The following is a 24,949-nucleotide window of genomic DNA, read 5'->3' on the forward strand; positions in this document are numbered from 1 at the left end:
GATTAAAATATTATAATTTTATCTAAAAAGTTAGTGTAAGATTTTCGTAATATTTAGTTTGATATTATAATAAATTTTTCATAAACTGATTCTAAGCAATAAATACTAAAAATATATATGAAAAATGAATGTAAAATATATTGTAAATTTGTTGTTAGATGTATGTTTTTCTTTTACATATAAAACTATAAAAAAAATTCTGTTAATAAATAAGAGAAATTTAGGAAAACTACTCCAAATTTCAACATATCTGTAAAATATACCTCACCTCTAAAAAGTTAGTAGAATTACTCTCCGTTTTTTCATCTTTATATTTTTACTCTAATGAGATTATAATTTAATTATTTACTCTGAATTTTGTCTTATAATACTCTATAATTATTTTGTCTTTATTTTTTACTCTTCTTCCTATTTCTCCCTTTTCCCATCTTCTCATGGTTATTTCACAGAACACCATCGCCATCATCCGTTCTACAACCCTTACCCGCTCGACTTTGTGACCCGTTTTAGATCCACATAAGCAGACTCCACATTTGCTGCTTGCTTCTCCAGTCCTTTGCCGGAGAAACCCAATTTGTGCCTTTTTTTTACCGTTATCTACTACCGCTGCTCATTATTGCTTTTTGTAGTTGAGCTTACACTAACAGCGTCGCTTTTGGTTTTTATTTGCCAAACTTGTGCTTTGACGGTTGCAGAGATGGTTTTCCTAGTCGGTGTCAACAACGATCAAGAAGCAATTTTTTAATCGATTTTTAGGGTTTCTTTTTGATTTCATATTGTTTAGAGTGAATTGAATTGGTTAATTTCATATATGGAGATGTCATAGTTAATTTCATAAGTATTATTTAGAAAATAGTAATAATTTCATGATACCAATTGTAATTTTAAACTTATTCCTCAAGTGACAAGCAGTGCAATGAAGATGCGGCTGCATTTGTGATTTACCTAGCAGAACATTTTCTTTTTCTGGGTTTGATGAGAAATTCTTAATATTAAACAAGTGAAAGTTTTCCTAGTTTTTTATTTTGCCTGAGAATAATGATTTGTGTGTAAACATTGCAAATCAGAGGGTAAATATGTGCATACATTTTGGGTATAACTATGCACTTTGTTCTATGAATTTCATTATAGTGGGCTAAGATGGCTAAATGCTAATTAATATTGCTACTGTCTACACTGTACATGAATATGTTTCTTTAAGATTTTACTGAATTTTTGATTTAATGCTAGCTACGCATTTCATATGATTGAAAATGGAGGAAAATAAGAACCAGAGAAGGTTCTTTAATCTAATGCTTATTATTGAGATTATTGAACAAACACATGCTAATACTTTATGCTACCCTGTAAAACTATTTGTTTGATCATTTGTTTATTTTTTATCTCTTCTTTGTTCATTTTTTATATTAGTGTAAATGCGTATATTAGCTGAATTTGCACAGAGTTATAATCATCTCGTTATCATAGTATAATCATATAATACCGAAATAATAATATATTATTGTACCTAAATGATAATGTTATGACAACGACATGATAATATCTATGATAATATTATGATAAAACAATTTTTGATTATCATGTCAGTATCACTGTGTTATCATGTCGTTATCATAACACTCTAGTGTGATAATGTTATGATAACTATATGACAATAAAGTATGATAAGATTATGATAACATACATAAAAAAAAAATTATAGAAGGATTTCATGATAACAGAATGATAATGTTATGCAGTTTTTGATTTGTCATGTTAGTATCACTATGATAACAGAATGATAATGTTATGCAGTTTCTGATTTGTCATGTTAGTATCACTATGATAACAGAATGATAATGTTATGCAGTGTCTGATTATCATGTAAGTATCACTATATTATTATATCGTTATCATAACACTGCAGTATGATAACTAGATGATATGAAGTATAATGAGGTTATGATAATTGGATGATAATGTATGTGAAAATATTTTAACAAAAAGATTCATGATACTGGTGATAACCTGATGATAATTAAATAATAAAATTATGATAACAGTATGCTAAATAATATGATACCTATATGGAAAAAAATTACATAAAGATTATGATAACGGGATGATAATGTGAAGAAAATTGTATGATAATGTTCTTATCGATAATAAAATGATAATATGGCATGGAAAAAAATTTACAAAAAAATTATGATAACGAGATGATAATAATTTGCCTACGATAATGATAGTGGCATGATAATAAGATAGCATGCAATATGATACACTGATAATTACATGTTAAGGTGAAACTGTGATAATCATATGATAAGGTGATATAATCATATGATAAGATAATACGGTGATTTTGTCTAATATTATCCAGCATTATCATCACATTATCATATAATAATATGTTACATAAGATACTGATAATGACATGATAACGTAATGATAATATTACGATAATGTGATAATATGTATGATAAGTTTATATATGATAATATTTATGATCTAATTTAGTCAATATATAAGTTAAGGGACTACAATGGCTATTTGCTCGATGAATAATATCAACAACACTAAAACGGCGTCGTCTCACTATCGGGCGTTGCCCAATTTCCCCTCTTACAAGAAAAAGAATCACAAAAGAATTTTATTTTAATTTTTGAATAGTAGCACATAATTTAAAATTAATAGAAATTTGATATTTTAATAAAAAAAAATTATTTAGAATTAATTTAAAAAACAAAAGATATTTGAACAAATAAAAAAATATTAATAGATAAATCAAAAAGAACAAATAAATTCCAACGATAGTTTAGAAAAGAATAAAAAAAATGTCAACAGGTGATTTTCAAAAAAACAAAAGATTAATAAAAAAGGAAGAAAGGAAATGTTGTCTGCACAAAAGAGAGATATACCATGTGCAATTTATCGGGGAGAGAGAAAATAAGAGAGAGTGAGCACATGTTATTTGTCAGAGTAAAATCATAAATATTAAGACACTGAGAGTATAATTTTAAGAGAGCAAAAATTATGATGTATTTTTATTAACTTTTTCTTATTGAGGTATAAAGTCCTATTATTTTTATATTTTAGGTAAATTCCTAAATCTCTCAATAAATAAAGTATGTCACTGATACAATCCATTATTTGATTGTTTCTACTTTCTACCCAAGTTATGGATTATCGTCAATATATGTAGATGATCAATAATCAATTGACTATATTTTTAATTTCCCAATCTTGCATTAATTAAATATCAGCAATTATTACTCCCTCTATTTTTTTTAGTTATCACTTTAAGAAAATGTATTTTTCCATCAATAGTTGTACATTTAGAGATTTAAGATAATTTTAATTTTTATCTTTTAAATTTAACCATGCCTAATAAACGACTCTATATTTTATTTTAGAAAGCATTTATTAATTAGTGGAGTTAGTAGTAGTATTTTTCTTTGTAATTTAAGACAAAATGAGCATTGTCTAGGTATGTGTAATTTTTTCTAAATGGACAACTAAAAAAAATGGAGGGAGTACTATTTTTGCCATTTTTTTTCGCTCCAGCCCAAACTCAATCGAAAGAACAACCAGACATCTGTCTATATAGAAATAGAAAAAATTAACAACATACAGGGAAGAAGGTTGAACTCTGTTTTCTTTTAGTTCTCTGTTTTACACTAGGACGTGCACATAACTGATGGAGAAATCCAGTCACCGCCGGCGATTTCTCGCCGGAGAAGCAAAAAGAGACTCACATCATCATTGACAAAAGAAAAAGAAAAAGACAAATAATGTGGAAGTTACATAGAAATCACATCAACATACAAGAAAACTGAAACCATCAAGAAATGAAAAAAAAAGATAGAGAAAAACGTCCAAAGAAAAATGAAAGTAATGAGGAAATACAAGAAAACAAGAAAATTTCAGTTGAAGTCGGCATTTGATACTTTAGCGGAAGAGAAGATGAGCCTTTTAACGTAGCGGAGGCCGTGGTGGTTGTTGTTCTCGTTCTGTTGGTAATTTGCAGTACCGAGGAAAGAAGCAAGAAATTGAAGAGAAGAATCAAATATGATTCGCTTTACTGATTTTCGCTTCTTCGGAAACACACTCCGATTCTTGATTCTGCCATCTGGTTTCTTCATTTTGGTCTCCAGGATAAAGCAGTAGTAGGTGTTTTGGTTTGTTAAGTGAAGATTTATACAGCCAAAACCAAGATTCCTCTTTATTGGAATTCTTTTATCTGGGACCCCATATTTATATTTGATTCAACTATTAAATAACAAAATGTGTTTTTGTGAAGTATTAAGAGTATATTCGGGCACTTTTTAAAATGAACAAACGATCAATTCACCTTCTTAATTTTGTACAAAATATTAAAAAAATTATTTTTGAATAAAATTGATCATTTCAAATCAGAAGTTGACATTTTTGTATCATAAACATCCCTGACGAAAAAAAAAAGTGGAATTTTTAATAAAACATAATTAGTTTTAATTAACTCTAGTTTCTTTCTAATTATAATTAAACCTAAATTAAATCTAATTACTGCTAATTTAAGTAATAGTTGCAGTCGCCGCCCACACAACCCCAACCGTTGCTCCACCGTCCACCCAACGTGTCCTTATTGCCGTCTCTAACACAACGAGAGAAGGATTTTCTAGAGATCAAAGACGGTTCACTGGAGACGAACGACGAACATCTAGAAATATACAAATGACAGAGACATTATAAGGATGAAGCACTAAAGAAACTAAATGCATTTGCCATCAAGCGTCATACTATATCAAGAAATTAAAAAAGGAAGGATCTTTATAGTGATAATAAGAAATGAAAGATCCAGAGGCTATGAAATTAATAATAAAGAAACATAAAAATACAGAAACATAAAAAGACATAGAAATTAATCGTAATTTGTCAATTAATTGAAAATTTCCGTCACTAATCACTTGTTTTCCAGTAGTGCCAACATCACTAAATTGAAGTCATGATTTTTTTTTAAAAATCCATACTTCTGAGCTTCTTCGACTTACATAGTCTATCCCAACTGGCAAAACAAATACATCTCCTCATAATTTTTCCCCCACCAGAAAGAATTTATCATTCTATCTAACTCGCCACAAATCATTGGGAATAAGGAAAACATTCATAATATAAAAATTACAAATCTAAATTATAACTTAAAAGATATAGATCTATAATAATTTAAAACCTATAATAAATTGCAAGCATTTAAATTTATAAAAGTAATTTTCTAACACACCAAAAATATACCGAAAATGTCGAGGAGGATACATGAGAGGTTGCCGAAGACGCTGAGAAAAACGTCGGAAAAGGCCAGAGACACCTGAATAATCGAAGAAAGAAGAAAATAGGACCCATAAAGGGTAACGATTTTAGGGTATAAAATATAGAAACAACAACTAAAAAAAACTAGCAAATTTTTTAATTTGTGTAAGAGGCACCACTAGATGTTAAAAAATATAAAAATTGGAAAAGTTTAGAATTTAGGAAGGTGATTTTGGCCGAATAATGGTCAAAGGAACTTCTCTAAGGAAAGCACGGCTAGATTTCACGAGAGAGAGGGGAGAGCAAATAACAAGCCAAAGCCATCATTAAGGAGAGTGCAAAAATATATTTATATATTTTTTAAATTTGTCTAGAGTATCCATCACGGAATGGTGATATCTTTATCCGTCCATAAACTAACTTAGTAATGATAAAGGAATATCCGGTAACACGTGTACAAAAGTTTCGTATCGGAGTCTACAAAGAAACGATCCAATTGATCAACCCTTAGCTCCTATAGACTACACTTTTAAGCCTTTTAACTAACTTTATATATATATATATAAACAGAAAAAAAATATCGGTTCACCGAACAGAATATACTTTAAACGAAATTAGTAAAGTTTGATTTTGATTTTTATAAGGGTGGTTGGTTCAGTTTTTGTTATTTACAAATGAACCGAACAGAACCTTACTCAATCCTACATGAAATTAACTTTTATAGTATTATTATTTTCTATTTTTAATATACATAAATGACCATAATGTCGGCAGCAAGGCGTAAAATGACCCTAATAATTTGAAAGGTGCAAAAATAACCCTAACACTTTGAAAGGTGCAAAAATGACCCTAACACTTTGAAAGGTAAAAAAAATGACCTTCCGTTTAACAATGAAACATAACCCCGTCTAAGAGAATAGTCTAAATTTTAGTTTTTGAGATATTAATGTCATCTTTGCACTTCAGTTGAAACATGAAGATCTTAATTGTATCCAAAAAATATAAAAGGGTTAAATGAAAGTTTAAATAAATATCATCCCGTGTTTAAATTATCAGGATTTTTGACAGTTATTATTCAATTTTTTTGGATAGAACTTTACAAATTCACAATATTAAAATTTGAAAGCATCGTAATTTATTTAATATGGGTACTTTTTATGATACTAAATACTACTTTTCAATTTATCTTAATGGCAGTGAAAGTTATTCTAATTTTGATGATTTACTCCTTTAGGCGATTGAAGAACTGAATCTCGACTTGGAAAAAAAAAATCAAAACTCAAGTCAAAGAATCATAATGTTAGACTATTTGATAATTTTTTGGTCTCCTCTTCAAGCATGTAAGCATGGACGGGGGGGGGGGGGGGTTAGCGGTGGCATTGCCCCCCCCCCCCCCCCCTTCCCTTACTTTTGAATTTTTTTATAGCTTTTTTAAAGTTTTAATTTTTTTTTAAACTTTTATACCCCTTCAACTATTTAAGCTTTTTTTTTCTTACCCCTCTAAAAATAAATCCTAACTTTGTCCTTGCATATAAGGATAACTGGACTTAAAAATTATAATGGAATTAGGCTCAAAAATAGTTAAATTGCACATTCATAGAACATTTACATAAACTTTAATGGTAGTGGCATTTTTATGAATGAAAACAAGAATCAGATTGTATTTTAAGTTGACCGTGGGCATAAATGTACAAGAAAATTGTGCAAAAATGAGTAATTGTAAACACCTAATTGTGCAAAAATGAGTAATTGTTAAAATTTCCTAATGTTTTTTTTTGTCTAACAATCTGACTTGTTGAGAAATCTAAAAGGGAAATATTTTTTTAAAGACTCCTTCCAACGAAATATTTCATGCATCACCCAATTATATTTCTCATTAATTTACTGTGCTACAATCTTTAGTATTTTTCAGTCTCATATACACTTGACAGTCTGATTTATAATGAGGAAATTTTTACATCACAAACTTTAATATTTATGTGAGACTTTGTAAACACCTAAGTTAGGAGCGGAATAAGTATTTAATTTTTTTTAGAGTTTGTGTCGAAAATTATGATTGCGAAATATTATGCTAATTCTAAAATTTTAACCTTTTTTTATAATTTTAGGTGGGATATTTAAATTTCTTTGAGATGAAATCTCATTGATTAAAAAATAAATTTAAGGATTTAAATACATATAGATTAAAATTAAAATGATTCATTTTATATATTGTTCAACCTAATTGATATCTTTCTTGTGGAAAGATTTACTTTTTCTAAAATAATAGTGTAGCAAAGAAAACTTAAAAAACAGGTTTTATAATTAAGAGTAATTATAGTACAAGAGGTACAATATATATTGTGCTAATTTATTCTAATTAAATAGGTAGGGTACATTAAGAAAGAAAAAAGGAAATTAATGGTTTTTATGGTCCATTTTAAGAAGTTATGGAGGGCAAACATCAAGGAGTGCGAAAATGGGTACCCAAAAATTACATAGTTACAATAAGTTAAAAAGGTTAAACAGGAAGAAGAGGGGCACCAAGCCGACTTTTGTGGAAGGACAAAATCAGATCACTTATACCGATTAAAACTAATAAATCAAATGTACACACATTGTGACAATTAAGTTTTTAATTAAAACAGTAAATACCAATTGTTTCAATTTTGTACTCAATTTTTTTATTTTTCCTCTTAATAATATTTGACGGTGAAATATCTTGATTTCTCCGCTCAAATCTTTAATTTAAAAGAAACTAAATAAAAAAGGTTGAGATTCTCTCAAATTCAAATGAAGTTGAGGGATCATATTCATGATCCACACCATTCATTATAAAATGAATGGTATAGAATCATTTGATTTAAAACCTAAACATTAATCACTTTATTTTTCCACTTCCATCTAATTTTAAATTGCCGATTGATTTCACCATTTTTTTTTGTAATGAGGACTCACTCTCGTGAGCTGAAGTTTAAAATTATTGCCAATTTTCGAAATGTGGATTGCATGCACGTCCAAATATCTAGTAAATCTAAAATGTAATGTCCAGTAGTCCAAAATCAACCGTTTAATTTTTAGAAAGGCCGTAGCCGGGTTTAAACCCGCGATCTTGACGCCCAAATGGTTGAGTCTTAGACCACTAAACCAAATCTGTACTATTCCATTTTTCATATTATTATTCGTGTAAAGGTGATAATTTTATATGTAATTAACCCTATCTAAAACAGTATTACAACATTAAATACATATAAGTAATGAAGACAAGAAAGAAAAAGATTTAACTGGTGTTATACAGTTTTTGGATTCTTGAACATACAGTTAGTAGTATCGATCTTGTTTTCTTGGGAATCTTTAGAGCAAGAAGAAGAAGAAGAGCGAAAGACGGAGACGACATAATCAAGAATCAAGCTCTTAACTAACCTCCTTTCTTTTGGGAATAAACTTCCTGGTTTTGTTTTAAAGCATTGCTGTGTCTGATCCTTATCCATTTCTTCTGTTTCTTTATTACTTTTGCTCTGTTTTTACTTCTTCAAACATACAAGAATCTGTGCTTCTTTCTTGTGTAGATTTGATGTTTGAGAATGTAAAATTTGGTGGGTTTTTGCAAGCTACCACCAAGTTATTATATACTCGAAAGAAGGTGAAAAAATTCTGCACTTCACCCCTAAATTAAATATCAAATTTGCCCCCTTAATTACACTTTTATTAATTAATATTAAAATTGATCAAGATTTTGTTCGTAATTATCAAGTTCGTTATTAATTGTCCACATCTAATGTTGCTAAGATTTGGACTTCATATTATTATTGTATATATGCAAAAATTTATAATTTATATGATAGTAATCCTTATTTTTATTAATTTTTTCTAAATTTATCAAATTTTATTAAACTGAATTTAAAATAATTATATTTATAAAAAATTCAAAAAAAATCAAAATATAAATGTAATGACCAGATATGGAAAGACTATTTCGCGTTAAATATCAAACTATTTTATTAATGCATTCTTTGATCAAACATTTTTATCACCTGCAATCTCATTTCTGCCATCAAAAATTACAGGTACAACACCTGACTCATCAATAACGTGACAACCAACTTTATTAACTTTGTTAACTTGAATTTGTGCATATATCATGACTTAGTAGTGACGTGGATTCGAGCCGTTTAAAATTTAGAGTCGGAATTTATCCTCCTGTAAAAAAACTACCCAGCTCTAATGGAGATTAGTTTGAATGTGAAAAATTAAAAAATGTCATTTTATAATTGAAACTCAGTTCTCATAAAATTAACAAAAAAAAAACTTTATTAACTTGAATTTGTGCATATGAAGGTTCTGTATTTTCATAATAGTAAAAATATAAATATATGCTTTTATCTAATATTTTATATTTTAATGGATTAATTATATATAAAATCATCGCCTTTACATGAAATTGTAAAAATAACACGATTTTTAAATGTGTCAATTCAGGGTACCATTTTTCGTTTCTTTTTAAAATAATATGGGCACATTTTTAGTGGCATTTTTGGTGACGTGACATGACACGTGGCACTGCCATTGGGTGTCCAAGTCAGCAAAAATTTATTTAAAAATGTGTTTATGTTGTTTTTGAAAAGAAATAAAAGGCAATGCCCTACATTGATACGTTTTAAAGGTTATGTTATTTTTGAAAATCCGTGTAAAAGTGGTGATTTTATATGTAATTAATTTTATTTTAATTGTAGTGTTTATCTACCTCATTTTTCCTTTTTTTATAAAGGGAAATAAAAATAAAAACAAAAAGACAAGAAACTGGAAAGTCAATGGAAAATTGGAAATGCTTTACAATGTTTTGACACGTGGATCAATCAGGGAAGTATATTTTATACGCGGCTTATTAATGACGATATTTGTCGCTTGTCGAAACCATAAAGCAAGTTAAATAGCGATCAAAGCAAGAAAATGTAAGGAAAATTGAGATCTCTTGCTGGGAAATTCATTTTCTAATTGTAAAATTATATGGACTAATCAGAGAAAAATGGATAAAAATATCTGATAAAAATCTATAAATACAATTAAAATATTATTGGCGCCGGTACTTTTATATATATATACAAACTAATTGGATTATAAATATTAAAATCACATAAATAAAGTTTAAATCCGTTCAAAAGTTGGATGTAACTTGGATTTTGCCGAGCACTTTTGTTGATTTCTTTGTTCAGTCACAAGTAGGGGTGTAAATGAGCTGAGCCGAGCTTTGGAGTGTTCATGTTCGGCTCGTTTAGCGAACAAGGTGTTCATGTTCGGTTCATGTTCAGTCGAGCTTTGAACAGAGTGTTCATGTTCGGTTCGTTTAAATTTTATAGTGTTCATGTTCGGTTCATATTCAGCTCGTGTTCGTTCGTTTAGCCGCTAAACGAACAAGTTCACGAACGAGCTCACGAACGAGCTCGATAAGTACTAAACGAGCTCGTTCACGAACAAGCTAGCGAACGAACTCGATAAGTACTAAACGAGCTCGTTCGTGAGCCCGCTCGTTTAGTGGATAAACAAACGAACACGAACTTTTAAACGAACAAACACGAATATGAGCTGAATAAATTAAAAACAATCTAATCGAACTCGTTCACGAATATGAGCTGAATAAATTAGAAACATAATTATACAAATTAATCTAGATTTGAATTAGTTCACGAACACCTAATCGAGTTTCTAAACGAGCTTGTTCGTGAACTATATACGAGCTCGTTCACGAACTTGTTTACGAACTCTTAGTCGAGCTCGTTCACGAGCTTGTTCATGAACTCTTATTCGAGCTGTTCGCGAACATAAACGAGCCGAACACCACTATGTTCATGTTCGGCTCGTTTATATTATCGAACATAAAATCAAGTTCGAGTTCGGTTCGTTTAGAATACGAACGAACATGAACCGAGCTCTTGTCGAGCCGAACACCGAGCTGCTCGCAAACGGCTCGGTTCATTTACACCCCTAGTCACAAGAGATTATTCTGAGAGGACATCATTTGAAACTCTGACAGATTTTTTAGTTTCTGATTATGTGAGAGATTTGAAAATGTAGAAACGACAGTGTTTTTCAAGATAAAGTTCAAGTAAGAAGAATCTGATTTTTAACTGTTTCCCACAAGCAGTTTTTTTTCTACAAGTGTTGCCATAGTAGCTTTTCTTATTCATGATCGGATTCTTTTAGAAATTCCAACTATATATTGTACAATGGTTTGTGACCTTTTAATTCCTTTTTAAAGTCGTAACGTTTAATGTGTCACCAAGAGTGAGTCTCTTTTTATGCGAAAGTTTTACTTTGAGTTTTCTTGATATTTCTTGTGACTAATATACTTATTATTCAACAAATTTTTTTTGATTTGTCACCATCGTTCCTAGTTCAAACTGAAAATAATAATATATCTACTGTTTGAGAACCATATATAATTTGATTTTTAAAAAAACTTCAATAAAATACGTAGACAATTTAATTTTATCAAAAAGAGTTAAGTTTAATTCTTTCTTTTTATTGTTTTTTTTTTTAAATTAAAATTACAAAAGTAAGAGTAGTGTAGCTTTTTTTATTGAGTTAATGTCAAAAAAAAATCACGAACTTTACACGTTTTCTCATTTTAATCACGAAGTTTAAATTTTCTCATTTTCATACACGAACTATCACTTTTTCCCAAATTCATACACTGTGCTGAGTTGGCACTCATTCATTGGTGTAAAATGACCTCCACCTCAGCAAATTACACCAATGGAGACGTGACACCTCAGCACCGTGCATGAATTTGAGAAAAAGTGATAGTTCGTGCATGAAAATGAAAAAATTTAAAGTGCATGATTAAAATGAGAAAACGTGTAAAGTTCGTGAATTTTTATGACATTACCCCTTTTTTATTTGATTTGATTTTAAGAATTTTAAGTTTAATTATTTTAATATTTTGAACTAACTAAAATGAATTTGTTAACCGGAACATATCGGTTCCATTCATCATGAACGCGGGTTAATAAATCAAAACCGTTAGTTTATTAAATTCCAAAAATATGGTCTAATCATGAAAGTAGTATTTTATCATGATGTCGGATTCTAAAGAACTCTCCTTCCGTCGTCTCGGTGACTTATAGGGCTGACAAACATATGTTACATATCTTTTGTAGCTGCTTTTATCGACTCGAAGTCGTGTAAAGTAATTTTTGAATAAGCCGATTGCCTTCTTATTTTTCTCTGAATGATGAAAACACACACTATTTTCTTCATGAATTGTGGCCATTCTTACTATTAATCTGGATATAAGTTTGTTTGTTTTTAGAAAATGATTATATTTTATCATATCACACATATAAATTATTATAAATATAATCATAAATAGCATATATTAACTAATCTAGTGATAAGCTAATGTTATTATTACAGTAAAATAATATAACTTAAAGCACATTGAAACAAAATTATAATTACTTTGTTTTTCCAAATTGAACTGATGATCTTAGGTTATTGATTATTTACTTATTACTACTTTGGATTATAAGCTATTACGGCTGTCTCTATTACACAGATCATAATCATTTTTTTTGTAATAATATTATATTGTTCAACCTCCTCTTGACGCAGTTTATTTCAGCATAAAATTATATATTGCGGCTTTCAATATTATAAAGAAATAATTCTTCATTTTTTTTAATATAGGTGAGAAATTTCTTTTTTTCTTTTCATTTATGATTTATTTGTTTTGTTTTACATAAATTTATATGTGATTGATTGAACAAAAAGTTACAAGAAAGACAAAGTAGAAAATGCTAGTTTGAATATATGTGATTTTCATCAGTATATCTATCTGGTCAAAAGAATATAAACTAGTACTATTAAATACACAAATAAGGACATGGGGTTGGTAAAGAAAAATTACCAGATCATCATTTCTAATTAAATCTTATACTAGCTGCATGTATGTAATAATTTATGTATTACAAATTTCAATATTTCTTTTTAAGGATCAAAATTGCACTTTATTAATGTACTAAAGGAGTTACAAGCTCATTAACCGGAAAAAGAATATTTCCGTCAGAAACACAATCTCTACCAAAAAAATACCCCATTTGGCTAAATTATGAGCCACATGGTTACAATCACGTTTAACAAACTGAAATCGAACCTTCATTCCCTCACTCTCGACTAAACAGTCGTCAATCAATAACTGCAAATGATCATCAAATGCAGTGTTACTATTCTTTTTCTGTAATCAAAAAGATGATTTTTTTTATATATTTCAAAAATTATCAATAAACAAAAAAAATTATTTGTATATACCTCATATTAGATAAAATAAATTAATTCATTTTATTTAGATAAACTAATTTTTTTAATATATATGTATTGTAAACTGTTTATAAATAAAAATTATCAATCGTAGTAACATTTTTAAGAATTAGTCAAATAAATTGAAATAAGTGATTATTAATTAAATTATTTGCTTTAATTGATTAATTAGTTGTAGTTTAATTGATGACAAAACTATCTCTAAAACTATTTTCAAAATTCAAGTCTAACCTAAAGCTAGTAAATTAACTAAAAACAATCTCTTCATATCATATTAGTAACTAATTAAAAACTTACATAAAGGTGAGAGCTATAATGGAGGAAATTCAAAGGTTCCATAGGCTTAGGATACGGATAATATAATTTATTTCAGGGCTAATTAGGAGAATACCTAAAAAACTAAAATATTTGTAAATTTACCTCAAAAACTGAAAGTTTATAAGCGTACCTAAAAAAAAATATTTATTTTTTTACTCCGCAATTTATTTTTTTACTCCGCAGTTTCAAACGGTTTCAAATACAGTTTATAATAGAGTTTCAAACGGTTTATAACGGTTTCATAAAAATAGAGTTTCAAACGGTTTCAAATACAGTTTCAAAAAACACAATTTGAAACTGTTTTATAAAAACGTTTCAAATAGAGTTTCTAATAGAGTTTCAAACGGTTTCAAATAGAGTTTCTAATAGAGTTTCAAACAGTTTATAACGGTTTCATAAAAATAGAGTTTCAAACGGTTTCAAATACAGTTTCTAATAGAATTTCAAATGGTTTATAACAGAGTATTTTTAAAAAACTTTGACATCTTTGAAACCGTTTATAATACAGTTTCAAACAGTTTAAAAAAAACGGAGTATTTTTACAAATTTTTTCAGAGTAAAAAAATAAATTTCGGAGTAAAAAAATAAATTTTTCGAAAAAAAAGGTAGACAAATAATTTTTCAAAAAACGGAGTATTTTTACAAATATTTTGAAAAACGGAGTATTTTCTGCAAATTTCTCTTTATTTCAACATAAAGGTCGTAAGTTCGAATTTTTCATTTTTCTTTAAAGAAGATATATTCATTTTATAATAAAAGATTAAAATCATAGTATGACCAAAGTCTTTAGCTGATGGCCATTATAGAGACAGACATATTACGAATGATTATCAATTCTTTTCTTAGGTTAGAATGGTTGACAACTCCACTTAATTTGACAATCTTCCTTGATTAATTAATTAATTAATCACCCTGATTAGATAATATACCCACAAAACTTTTTGGTGCTTTAAGAATTTTCTATTAAGCCATATTTAGATGCTTCTTTGGAATTTCTGTAGATAGCTAAAAGAATTGTGTTTGTCCTTTTTTTAATCTCCAAAAAGAGAAATAATCTAATAGAAGGTTCTTTAGGTTTTGTTTTATGTTCATCGCCATTAATGGAACAGCGGAAATTACAACTATATTTTTTCTTTAATATTATATTTTTAGCTAGTAAAACTAAAAATTATATTATTAATTTCCTTACCATTAATTGTAGCCAATTTCTATCTTAATTTTAATTCTTATAATTTTTTTTATTTAATCATAATATAATTAAATTTTGAATATTCATCATACATAGTTATAAGAGTTTAAATTCTAAAAAATATATCTAGATGCTTCAACAATAAAAATAAAAGAGATATATTTAATTTATAAATATTATATATTTTTTATACATTTTTGATAAAAAAAAGGTTAGTTATTTTTCTTTATAAAAGTGATCTTCCTTCACAAAGTTAATATTGATTTCAATATATAGAAAATCGAGCTGATTTAGAGATCCGTTAAATGACAATAATATATATATATATATATATATATATATATATATATATATATATATATATAACTTTAACTATTAACCGATGAATGATTTTCTAATGAATATGCTAATTGCAGCTAATATGTTGCATCAACACGATCAATGAAGGTCAATACAGGCACTCATATTTATAGTATGATATTTATCGGTTACTATAAATTATAATTATAAATCTTTATTAATATAATGATTATTTAAAATAAATAAAAAAATAAAAATTAATTAATAATTTAGGAATAGGAATATATTATTAAAATTTACAAAATTTGAATTTGAACTTTATACTCCTTTTTTTATAATTAAAATATAAACTTAAGGTACATTAATTTATAAATTAACAAGTTTACTTGATCTTACCTTATGGAGCTAAATTTGATTTTCAATTAATTATTATATAACCTTTTGACTACTCCCTCCGTCTATTTTTAGTTGTTGCTTTAGGCTATATTGCTAAGATTAAGAAAATATTTTTTTTGTCTTAAATTATAAACATAAATACTAATATAACTCTATTTATAAAATCCACTATTAAAAAATTTAATTTTGAAAATAGAGTCATTAATCCACTATTGGATGATTTAATTTTGAAATTTGAACTACTATTTAATAAAATAATTTAATAAAAAGGTCAAATTTGGTATACTATTATAAAAATTGCATAGAAATTTTAAAATGATAGTTATTGATGGACAAATATATTTATTTAAAGCGACTATTAAAAATGAACGGAGAGTAACTATTAAACTTTCATGGGTGGTCAACCAGCTAGAAATGAGATGCTTGATTAATTATCTACTACTGCATTTTGATTTGTGACAAACAACAAATACAATGGGTCATTTTCCTGTTGCTGGCAAGTGATAGTATTGGAAGCCAGTTGTGCACCAGATTGGTGGTCAAAGAATCTAGAAAACTAAATCATTAGGAATATTTTTAGGTTAATTAACTATAGATTAAATTTATGTTGACTAGGCTTAGCTCCACTTTGGTATGTGGTTAGAGGCGAAGTCGACATTGAAATTAAAAAACTAATATCCCAAAACAAAGCAACAAAATTAGATCGCCTCGCAATTCTTATATCAACCATGTAAAAATGTGAACTCTCTATTTATAATACGATATTAGTAGTTAATATTAATAGTTTGTTTGATTAACAAATTGATGTAATTTTTTATTATTTCTAAAAATATAAAAGATTATTTAATTGTTAAAAAATCTAGAGAGAATACATGTCATACCGTCCCTATTTATTAGATACATGTCATTTAATTAAAACATAATCATTTTTCTCCTCTCAACCTTATTTCAATCCCAAAATTGTAATGGATGATTACGATTTCAATTTATCGGAAAACAAGTATTAAGATTCCGAAATTTGGTCTTCCTTCACATAATAACTATTTCTTATAACAAGAATAAAATAATAAAAAATTATTTTTAATTTATGTGCAAAAAGAATATTGTACCTTCTTAAATGGGACAGATACTCAATGGAAACAATAAGGAGAGATAAATTGATTTGGTATTATTCAAAGACAAATGAATGGGGCATAGTAAAGCCCATTAAGATTGTTAAATGAGTGGACCTCTAATGGGGCCAAAACGCAAGGAAGTTTAGAAGAAATAAAGTGGGCGTGAATGTTGGTGTCTTCAGCGAAGAAGAAAGATGAAATTGACGTGGAAGAAGAAGGACAGCAACACCAAGAAACGGCCTCTGATTACGAAATTCCCAAATCTTCCGTTTGATGAAGAAGAAGAAGCTGTATGTTTTGACACCACTAAGAATGATAACGATAATAAGCAACTTGCCGACTCCTTTCTGTCTCAAGGGAACAACCTAGCCCAGGTATTTCTCTTTTCTATTCAATTCAATTGGGTTTCTTCTACTTATTATATTCTATAATCTAATATATTGAAGGATGGAAAATACCGTGAAGCACTTGGAAAGTGGGAGGCTGCTCTTAATTTAGTGCCTGCAAATGCTGTTTTACATGAACAAAAGGCTCAAGTCTTACTTGAAATTGGGGATCCATGGAGTGCACTCAAGTCTGCAACTCGTATGTCTAATTCTTCATTCCACCAATGCTTTTCTTATAAATAGATTGCTCTTCTTTGATGTACTTATTATGTTGGTAGGTGCCACTGAGCTGCAACCCTCTTGGGCTGAGGTATAGACGCTACCTATATGTTTTTTTTAATTTTGGTTGCTTTACATCCACATGCATATCAAATTCTACACTCCACCTCCTTTGTTTTAAACTGCTACTATTCTCCTTTGCTAATTCTGACTGATTAAACCCTCCGTAGTCCGTACACTAGCTATTGAAGTCAAGAACCATTCATAAATTGTTTTGTGGGCTTTTCGCTGTCTTTTGTTCTCCAATGTGGTGGTTGATGGACGTCCATTGCTAAATGATTCCACCATTTTCTTCATTGCATATTAAGTTGACCTGGAATCCCAACTGGTTTCCATATAATTGGTAATCTCAGCCGCTGAAAATCCAAATATTCATCTCATAGATTTACTTTGTTCAGCTTTTACAGTAATCCTAATGAATGTAAAAAGTCTTGTTCTTTTTGCACAGGCATGGATCACTCTTGGTAGAACACAGTTGAACTTTGGGGAGCCTGATGGTGCTATTGAAAGCTTTGACAGAGCATTAGCTTTAAAGGTATATATATCTTCTAACTTCTCAGACATAATTCCTAAATTGGTCGCTTATCGCCTGACCTCTAAACAAAGACAACCAGAGAATCTTTTAAACTTTTAAGTTTTGGATGATCTCGTTTTGTATTTCTATACTTGGGCTGTTAAGTGTTGTGTATTGGTATTATGTGCTGAATTTAGTCTTCCGTAATCAGCCTGATGCGAAGGAGGCTCAAGATGACAGACGTTCTGCATTGCATCTTGTTAAGAGACGAAAGCAGCTTCATTCATCAGGCTTAAATACTAATGGAAGTCGTTTTGCCGTTGCTGACAAGGCTGAGAGCTCTTGAAACATACATTCAAGTTGGATTTAGACATATAGTTCAATGTTCATATGTAATATAATGTTAGATTTTGGCTGCTGTAAATATTATCAGAAAGAACAGATTTGGGCAAGGAAATTGAAAACTGGACTTTATTTAAATAATTCATGAACATGAAGGTGAGAGCCTTATCAATTGGATTAGACCCGTCAGTCCAAAAAATAATTAAATTCTTCCTTAAGGCACATTTTTTTGGGAAATTACGAAAATAACCCCAATATTTACGGGTTAGTAAATCAAACCCTTTCAAAGATGATACCCACTCAACTTTTATATCAGAAAAAAATTACATTTGCTCCCTAAAATTATAATAAAGGGTCAAATTAATTAAAATTAAATTATTTTAACAACTTGGTCCATAATTTTCATAAAATAAAAAAAAAATCAAATTTATTGAAAAAAAATTAATTTCTAAAACTTGATTTCTAAAAACCAGTTTAATGAAAATTAAAAATATTATTTATTATGTTTAGAAATTTAAAAATAAAATAAACATAATTATAAAATTATTTATAATGTTAAATTATTATAGTTTTTACTTAATAAATTATTATCTTTGTACATATTGTTATATGTTCTAGATTATTATTATCTTTTTTTATAAATTTTAATTTATGATAGTATGATACAATAATTATTTTTATGACAATACAATTAATAACATGTAATGAGATATATTAATTTACAACAGTAAGATTAATTTTTAGTTATTAATATACTAAAAAATAGAAATATATAAATACACTAAGCACATTCGATATATAAAAAAAGAAATTTGAGAAAAGTCATTAATTTACTTACTAGTTCAATAGATTAACATCTTAAAATAACTTTATAAATGATATAAGCGCTAGCATCTTGGGTTCAATTCCTCCCACAAGCGCTCCCCCCTCCCCAATTATAAAAAAAAAGTAAATAAAATAATTTAAATATAAGATAATGAACAAGGATTACTTGCTTAACTTTTAAATTCAAAATTTAACTTTTTTTATCATATACTCTTTCCGTATCAAATTAATATGCACTACTTTAAATTTTTCGCCTCAAATTATGCGCACTCAATTATTAGTTAGATGATTAAATATCATATATACCATCAGTAATTACTATAGAACGCATTGAAATTCAAAAATAATAACTACCAGGTACACAAAATTACTACTGAAATAAATATATTTTAAGATAAATTAATTTATATTATCTAAATAAACTAAATCTATTAATACTTATATTTGTCTAAAATAATATAGTGTTGAATCATACAGAGTAGTAATAAAATAAATAAATAAAATTACAATTTTATCTAATTTAAATAAAAAAAGTAAATTTTAAATAACAACTATATTAATTAAAGATTTTAAATGATTTTTTAATATTTTTTAATATTTTTTTAACATTTTTTAATATTTTTTTAACATTTAATATTTTATTATGGAAAGAATAAATATTAGAATTAAAAAAGAATAACCATATTACTTTGAGAAGAAATTATAACTATTTGCTCAAATTAAACCTTACAATCGACCTAATAAAAACCTAACAATGAAATTTTGAAGCGCCGATATTCTAATGAATTCAAGTAGTGAGAATTTTCGAGTGCTATTTTCATCCTTAAAACTATTATTATCACTGTGCTCGGTTTCAATATATTTCAATGGACCGACTACAACTTTAATTCATAATTTTTTTTGAATTTAAAGTACGAACAAACTCTAAATAGTCTTGATCAAATAAGGATAAACTCTCCAACAATTTAAACATAAAATTAATTACTACACTTTGTTTGGATAGGATGAGGTGAAGTGTAAGTAATGAAAGTACATCAGACCCTCTAGTTAATATTTAATAAATTAATAAATTAATAATTTTAATAATTAATAGAAATTGAGGGAATCAACTTCGTTCCATGTCGGATAATTAATAATTCTATTATTTAATAATTAATAAAATTTAAAATATATACTATAGAAATATTATTTATTAGAGTGATTTTTCTAATGAATTATATAACAATTGATGATTTATTTAGAACAACACTAACCTTGATACATAAGGTATAAGCTGAAATACCATTCTTTTTTGTTTGAGAAAATTTTATGGGAAGTATTTATATAAACAAATAAAAGAAAGTAAATCATCTCTAGCACACAAAAATATTAAAAATTGTTTTATTTTATGAATACAGCTTTTTGATAATTACTTTTTAGTTCAGTATCAAATTAATATTTTTTGAACTTAATATTAAGTTATTTCTTTTAAATTGAGTGATTGTGAAGTGTATTTAGTTGATTGTTTTATAATATAATATAAATACTAGGTCTATGAATATAGATGTTTTAAAATATATTTTATACTTTTTATAATTTTTTATATAAATTCAACAAATTAATAATTCTAATAATTACCATGTATATTAATTATTGGAGAGATGACTGTACAGTCGACCCTCTAATAATTAATACTCAATAAATTAATAATTCTAATAATTAATCAAATTTCAAGAAACCAATTTCAATATTATATCTTACAAAATATTCAATAAATCAATAATTCTAATAATTAATAAATTTTTAATCCACCATGTGTATTAATTATTAGAGGGTTGATTGTATAAGGAAGGGTAAATGTAGAAAAGGAAGGAAAAGGTATATGTATTTACCTTTCTTTTGTTTGTGATGAGAATTATAAAGGAATGTTTACGGTAAAGAAAAGTTAAACGCTCTACTAACAAAAATAACTTTTTTTTTTGTTTATTATAAATTTAAGAACAACTTTTAACAATTAAAACTTCTTTCTAGCAAAATTAATTATTAAAAAAAATAAAATATTTTTCTATAATGGAAATATACTATAAAATTAACAAATAAAAATAATAAATATAGCTAATTGATATTTAGGTAATCATTTTAAATTGAAAATATAAATTTATGTTCACATATATAAATTTTTTATAGACTATTAATTAAAAATAGCACCTAAATTGCATTATATAACAATAGCAATACATAAATATATATTGATAGATATAACGTCTTAACCATTGATAATACATTCGTCAATATTAATAATATATGTAGATTTTAAACATCAATAATATATAGAAAAAATTACTATGACACCCCTCACATTTGACGTAATTTACAATTTAATCTCTTTTGTTTGAAAATTGAACGATCTAGCCCCTCACTTTTATTTTTGTCAACGATTTAGTCATTTTGTCCATTTTGAATGTTAGTCAACGAAATTAACGAAACTATATGGTCTCCCACTTTGTTTTTTTCAACGATTTCATCCCTCATTTTTGTTTTTGTCAACGATTCCGTCCCTCAACTTTGAAAATTAATTTACCCCTAAATCGTTTAACTTCGCTGACTAACACTAAAAGTAGACAGAGGGACTAAACTGTTGACTGAAACAAAAGTGAGGGGCTATATGGTTTAGTTTTTAATTAGGAGGAACTAAAGTGTTAATTATACTAAATATGAGGAGTCTCATAATAATTTGCTCATATATATATATATATATATATATATATATATATATCTATATCTATCTATCTATCTATCGGGGGGGGACAGGCAAAATTACGATAATAGGTTTCATTAAGGGTAATAATTAATAATTATTATAAAAATTAGACATTAAATGCCGTAGATCATATGTTAATAGTAAGAATTGAATTACAATTGTTTGCTTGATGGAATTGTATTTGGGTTTGAATTCTTTGCTGGGAACAATTAAAATCTAATATAGAAATAGAAATTTGTTCCTAATGGAATTTTAATTGAGTTGAAATTGATTTTTTTTCCTGTAAAATTAAAAATAATTAAATGTTAGGATTGCTTTTTCTTTTTCCGTAAAAGTTAAAAATACATGTATAAGAATTTGATTTTAAGCTTAAACAGTAATTAGTACTTATTAATAAACATTTATTATCGCATGAGATAACAATTAACCACCATGAGATTAGGAGCAAATTCCAAAAGCTACAGAAATCAACAACTATTCCGGTAATCAGTTTATATTCAAAACTATAAGACCTCAAATTCAAGTAAACTACTTAGTTTAATATATTAAAAATAACTACAGCATAACAAAATAAAATATTATCCAAATATTAAAGTAGTAATGTTTTTGCAAAAGTTTAATATTACATTTAAATCTGTTTTACAACATAATAAAATTTCAATATTATCCTAATATTGAAGTAGTAGAGTTTTAATAAAAGTTTAATATTGCATTCAAATTCGTCTACTACTAATAATTTATCTATAAAACTACCATATCAACTCATTGAAAAACAATTATTATTATTTTTAGTTGTGTATGAGTAATGTTAGATTTGCAGTAGAGTGAAAGATTTTTTATTTTTCCCTATGGCATTGTGGGTATGTTGTCTTCTTGTTGTGCATCTGATTTAGCTTCTGATGCCATCACGTCCTCTTTTTCTGCATCTTTTCTCTCTTCTTGCATTATTTTATGTAAGCTTTGTTATTCACTTTTGCAGTTATTTTTATTGGGCTATTTGCTTTACAACATCTATCTGTTTTTTTATTTCTCTTCAACTGTGTGCAAAAGTGCTGGAGTAGACCTGGCAAATATCTTCGTTGGTGTTGCAAATCTAACAGGTAAAATATTATTCATTAGTAATTTTCTTGTGCATGTTGAGTATTGCAGTCCAATATATGAGTTGTCTTTAGGATCCCTGCCGCAATGGTGTTGATGGATAAACTTTAGAAGGAAGATGTTGCTTCTTTAGAGCTTCTTTGAAATGGTAGGTTTTATTTGCATGTCGGTTGTCTCAGTTTGTGATATTAATATTACTCACTATTTAGTTTTAGAATAGACATAATGATAAATGTACTTGATTTGTATTGAAACCGTATGAACTTGAATATAACAATTATAGTTTTTTCCTTTGATTTGGTTAAAGAAGTTTGATTTGAGTAAAAAATAACTAATGCAGTAAATTATCCCGGTAGAAGCAAAATAATCATTTTCTTATTAAAATTATTATTACACTTATACAATGGAAATTATTAATTTATTCTATGCATAAATTAAATCTCTGTTAGATATAGTTTCATATATAAAATAAAAAAATAAAGTGGTTAATATATATTTTAAAAATGATTATAGTATATGTATATATGTAATAGGCCATATAAATATCACTTGCGTTCTACAATTTTAATTTAAATAAAAATATTTTTATTAATGTATTTACAGTCGATCCTCTAATAGTTAATATTCTATAACTTAATAATTCTAATAATTAATATAAAATTGAGAGAACCAACTTCGTTCCACGTCGGATAATTAATAATTCTATTATTTAATAATTAATAAAATTTAAAATATATTCTACATGAATATTAATTATTAGAGATATTTTTTTAAAGATATATATAACAATTGATGATTTATTTGAGGCAATACTAACCTTAATTTATAAAGTGGAAGTTAAAATACCATCAAATTATAATTTTTTTATTCTTTTGAGTGATTGTAAAGTGTATTTAGTTAGTTTTTTTTTATAATATAATATTAATATTAAGTCTATTAATGTAGATGCTTTAAAATATCTTTTATAATTTTTTTTATATAAATTCAATAAATTAATAATTCTAATAATTAATAAATTTTTGATCCACCATATGTATTAATTATCAGAGGGTCGACTGTATAGCTAAAATAATATATTAAATAATTTAATTAATATTTAAATCAAATAACGGGTCATTGAATTATCACTTACGTGCTTTAATCTCCTTAAATCAAAATTGATATTTAAAAAGTAATTATTATTTTTTACTATATTTAATAATTTTATATATATAACGGGTCATATAAATATCGCTCACGTGCGTAGCACGTGGCGAAAAACTAGTACTATATATAAAAGCACGGATGGGGGGGGGGACAGACAAATTTACTGAATAATCCTTTTCAGTTTACTACTAAATAAAGGTTTTATCGTCATTAACTAATTAGTTATTTAATTAATCACTATTGTAATTAAAGTCCTAATTAGAATAGGTAACTAAATTATCTCCAATTTAGCTTTTAGTATGTAAAAATTAACTAAATTGTCTCCAAATTAGTAGAAATACCTATCTTTTAGTTTGATTGAACTACAAAATTAAAATACTGTATTTGGTCAATATATTATTATTCAAATTTCTATCTTATTATTTTTAAAAATATTATTAATAAAATTAAATTAATTATTTAATTATGGTTATTATAAAATCAAAAGAAGAGTAAATTCAGTATGGAAAAAATTTAATAACTGAATATATTATATTTACTTTTACAAAAATTCTTAACTAATTTAATATTAATTATAAATAAAAAATTGATATAATTATAATAAATTTACTAATATGTTCATTGAGGAGTTACGTTACGAGCCACGTGCATAGCACGTAATGCGAAACTAGTATATATATATGTCCTCAACATCAATAAATCTCCACAACTTATTGAAAAAAAAAAAAATATAATAAA

The 24,949-nt window shown here is 26.9% G+C and overlaps 1 protein-coding gene across 1 annotated transcript; it reads left to right on the forward strand.

Moving 5' to 3' along the window:
* The first annotated feature begins 17,023 nt into the window (after positions 1–17,023).
* Positions 17,024–18,582, forward strand: LOC126677270 (uncharacterized). Its single transcript, XM_050371820.2, has 5 exons — positions 17,024–17,255; positions 17,328–17,466; positions 17,546–17,577; positions 17,995–18,081; positions 18,272–18,582. Exons 1-5 carry the CDS (start codon positions 17,076–17,078, stop codon positions 18,404–18,406), a joined length of 573 nt encoding a protein of 190 aa, XP_050227777.1. The 5' UTR covers positions 17,024–17,075; the 3' UTR covers positions 18,407–18,582.
* The last annotated feature ends 6,367 nt before the right edge of the window (positions 18,583–24,949 follow it).

The sequence above is a fragment of the Mercurialis annua genome, linkage group LG1-X, assembly GCF_937616625.2.
Source record: "Mercurialis annua linkage group LG1-X, ddMerAnnu1.2, whole genome shotgun sequence".
Taxonomy (NCBI): Eukaryota; Viridiplantae; Streptophyta; class Magnoliopsida; order Malpighiales; family Euphorbiaceae; genus Mercurialis; species Mercurialis annua.

Excerpts from the sequence above, each read along its gene's own strand:
- LOC126677270 (XM_050371820.2), top strand. The coding sequence starts at position 17,076 with ATGAAATTGACGTGGAAGAAGAAGGACAGCAACACCAAGAAACGGCCT. Across the intron at positions 17,256-17,327 it reads AAGGGAACAACCTAGCCCAG|GATGGAAAATACCGTGAAGC; the intron begins GTATTTCTCTTT and ends AATATATTGAAG. Across the intron at positions 17,467-17,545 it reads TGCACTCAAGTCTGCAACTC|GTGCCACTGAGCTGCAACCC; the intron begins GTATGTCTAATT and ends TTATGTTGGTAG.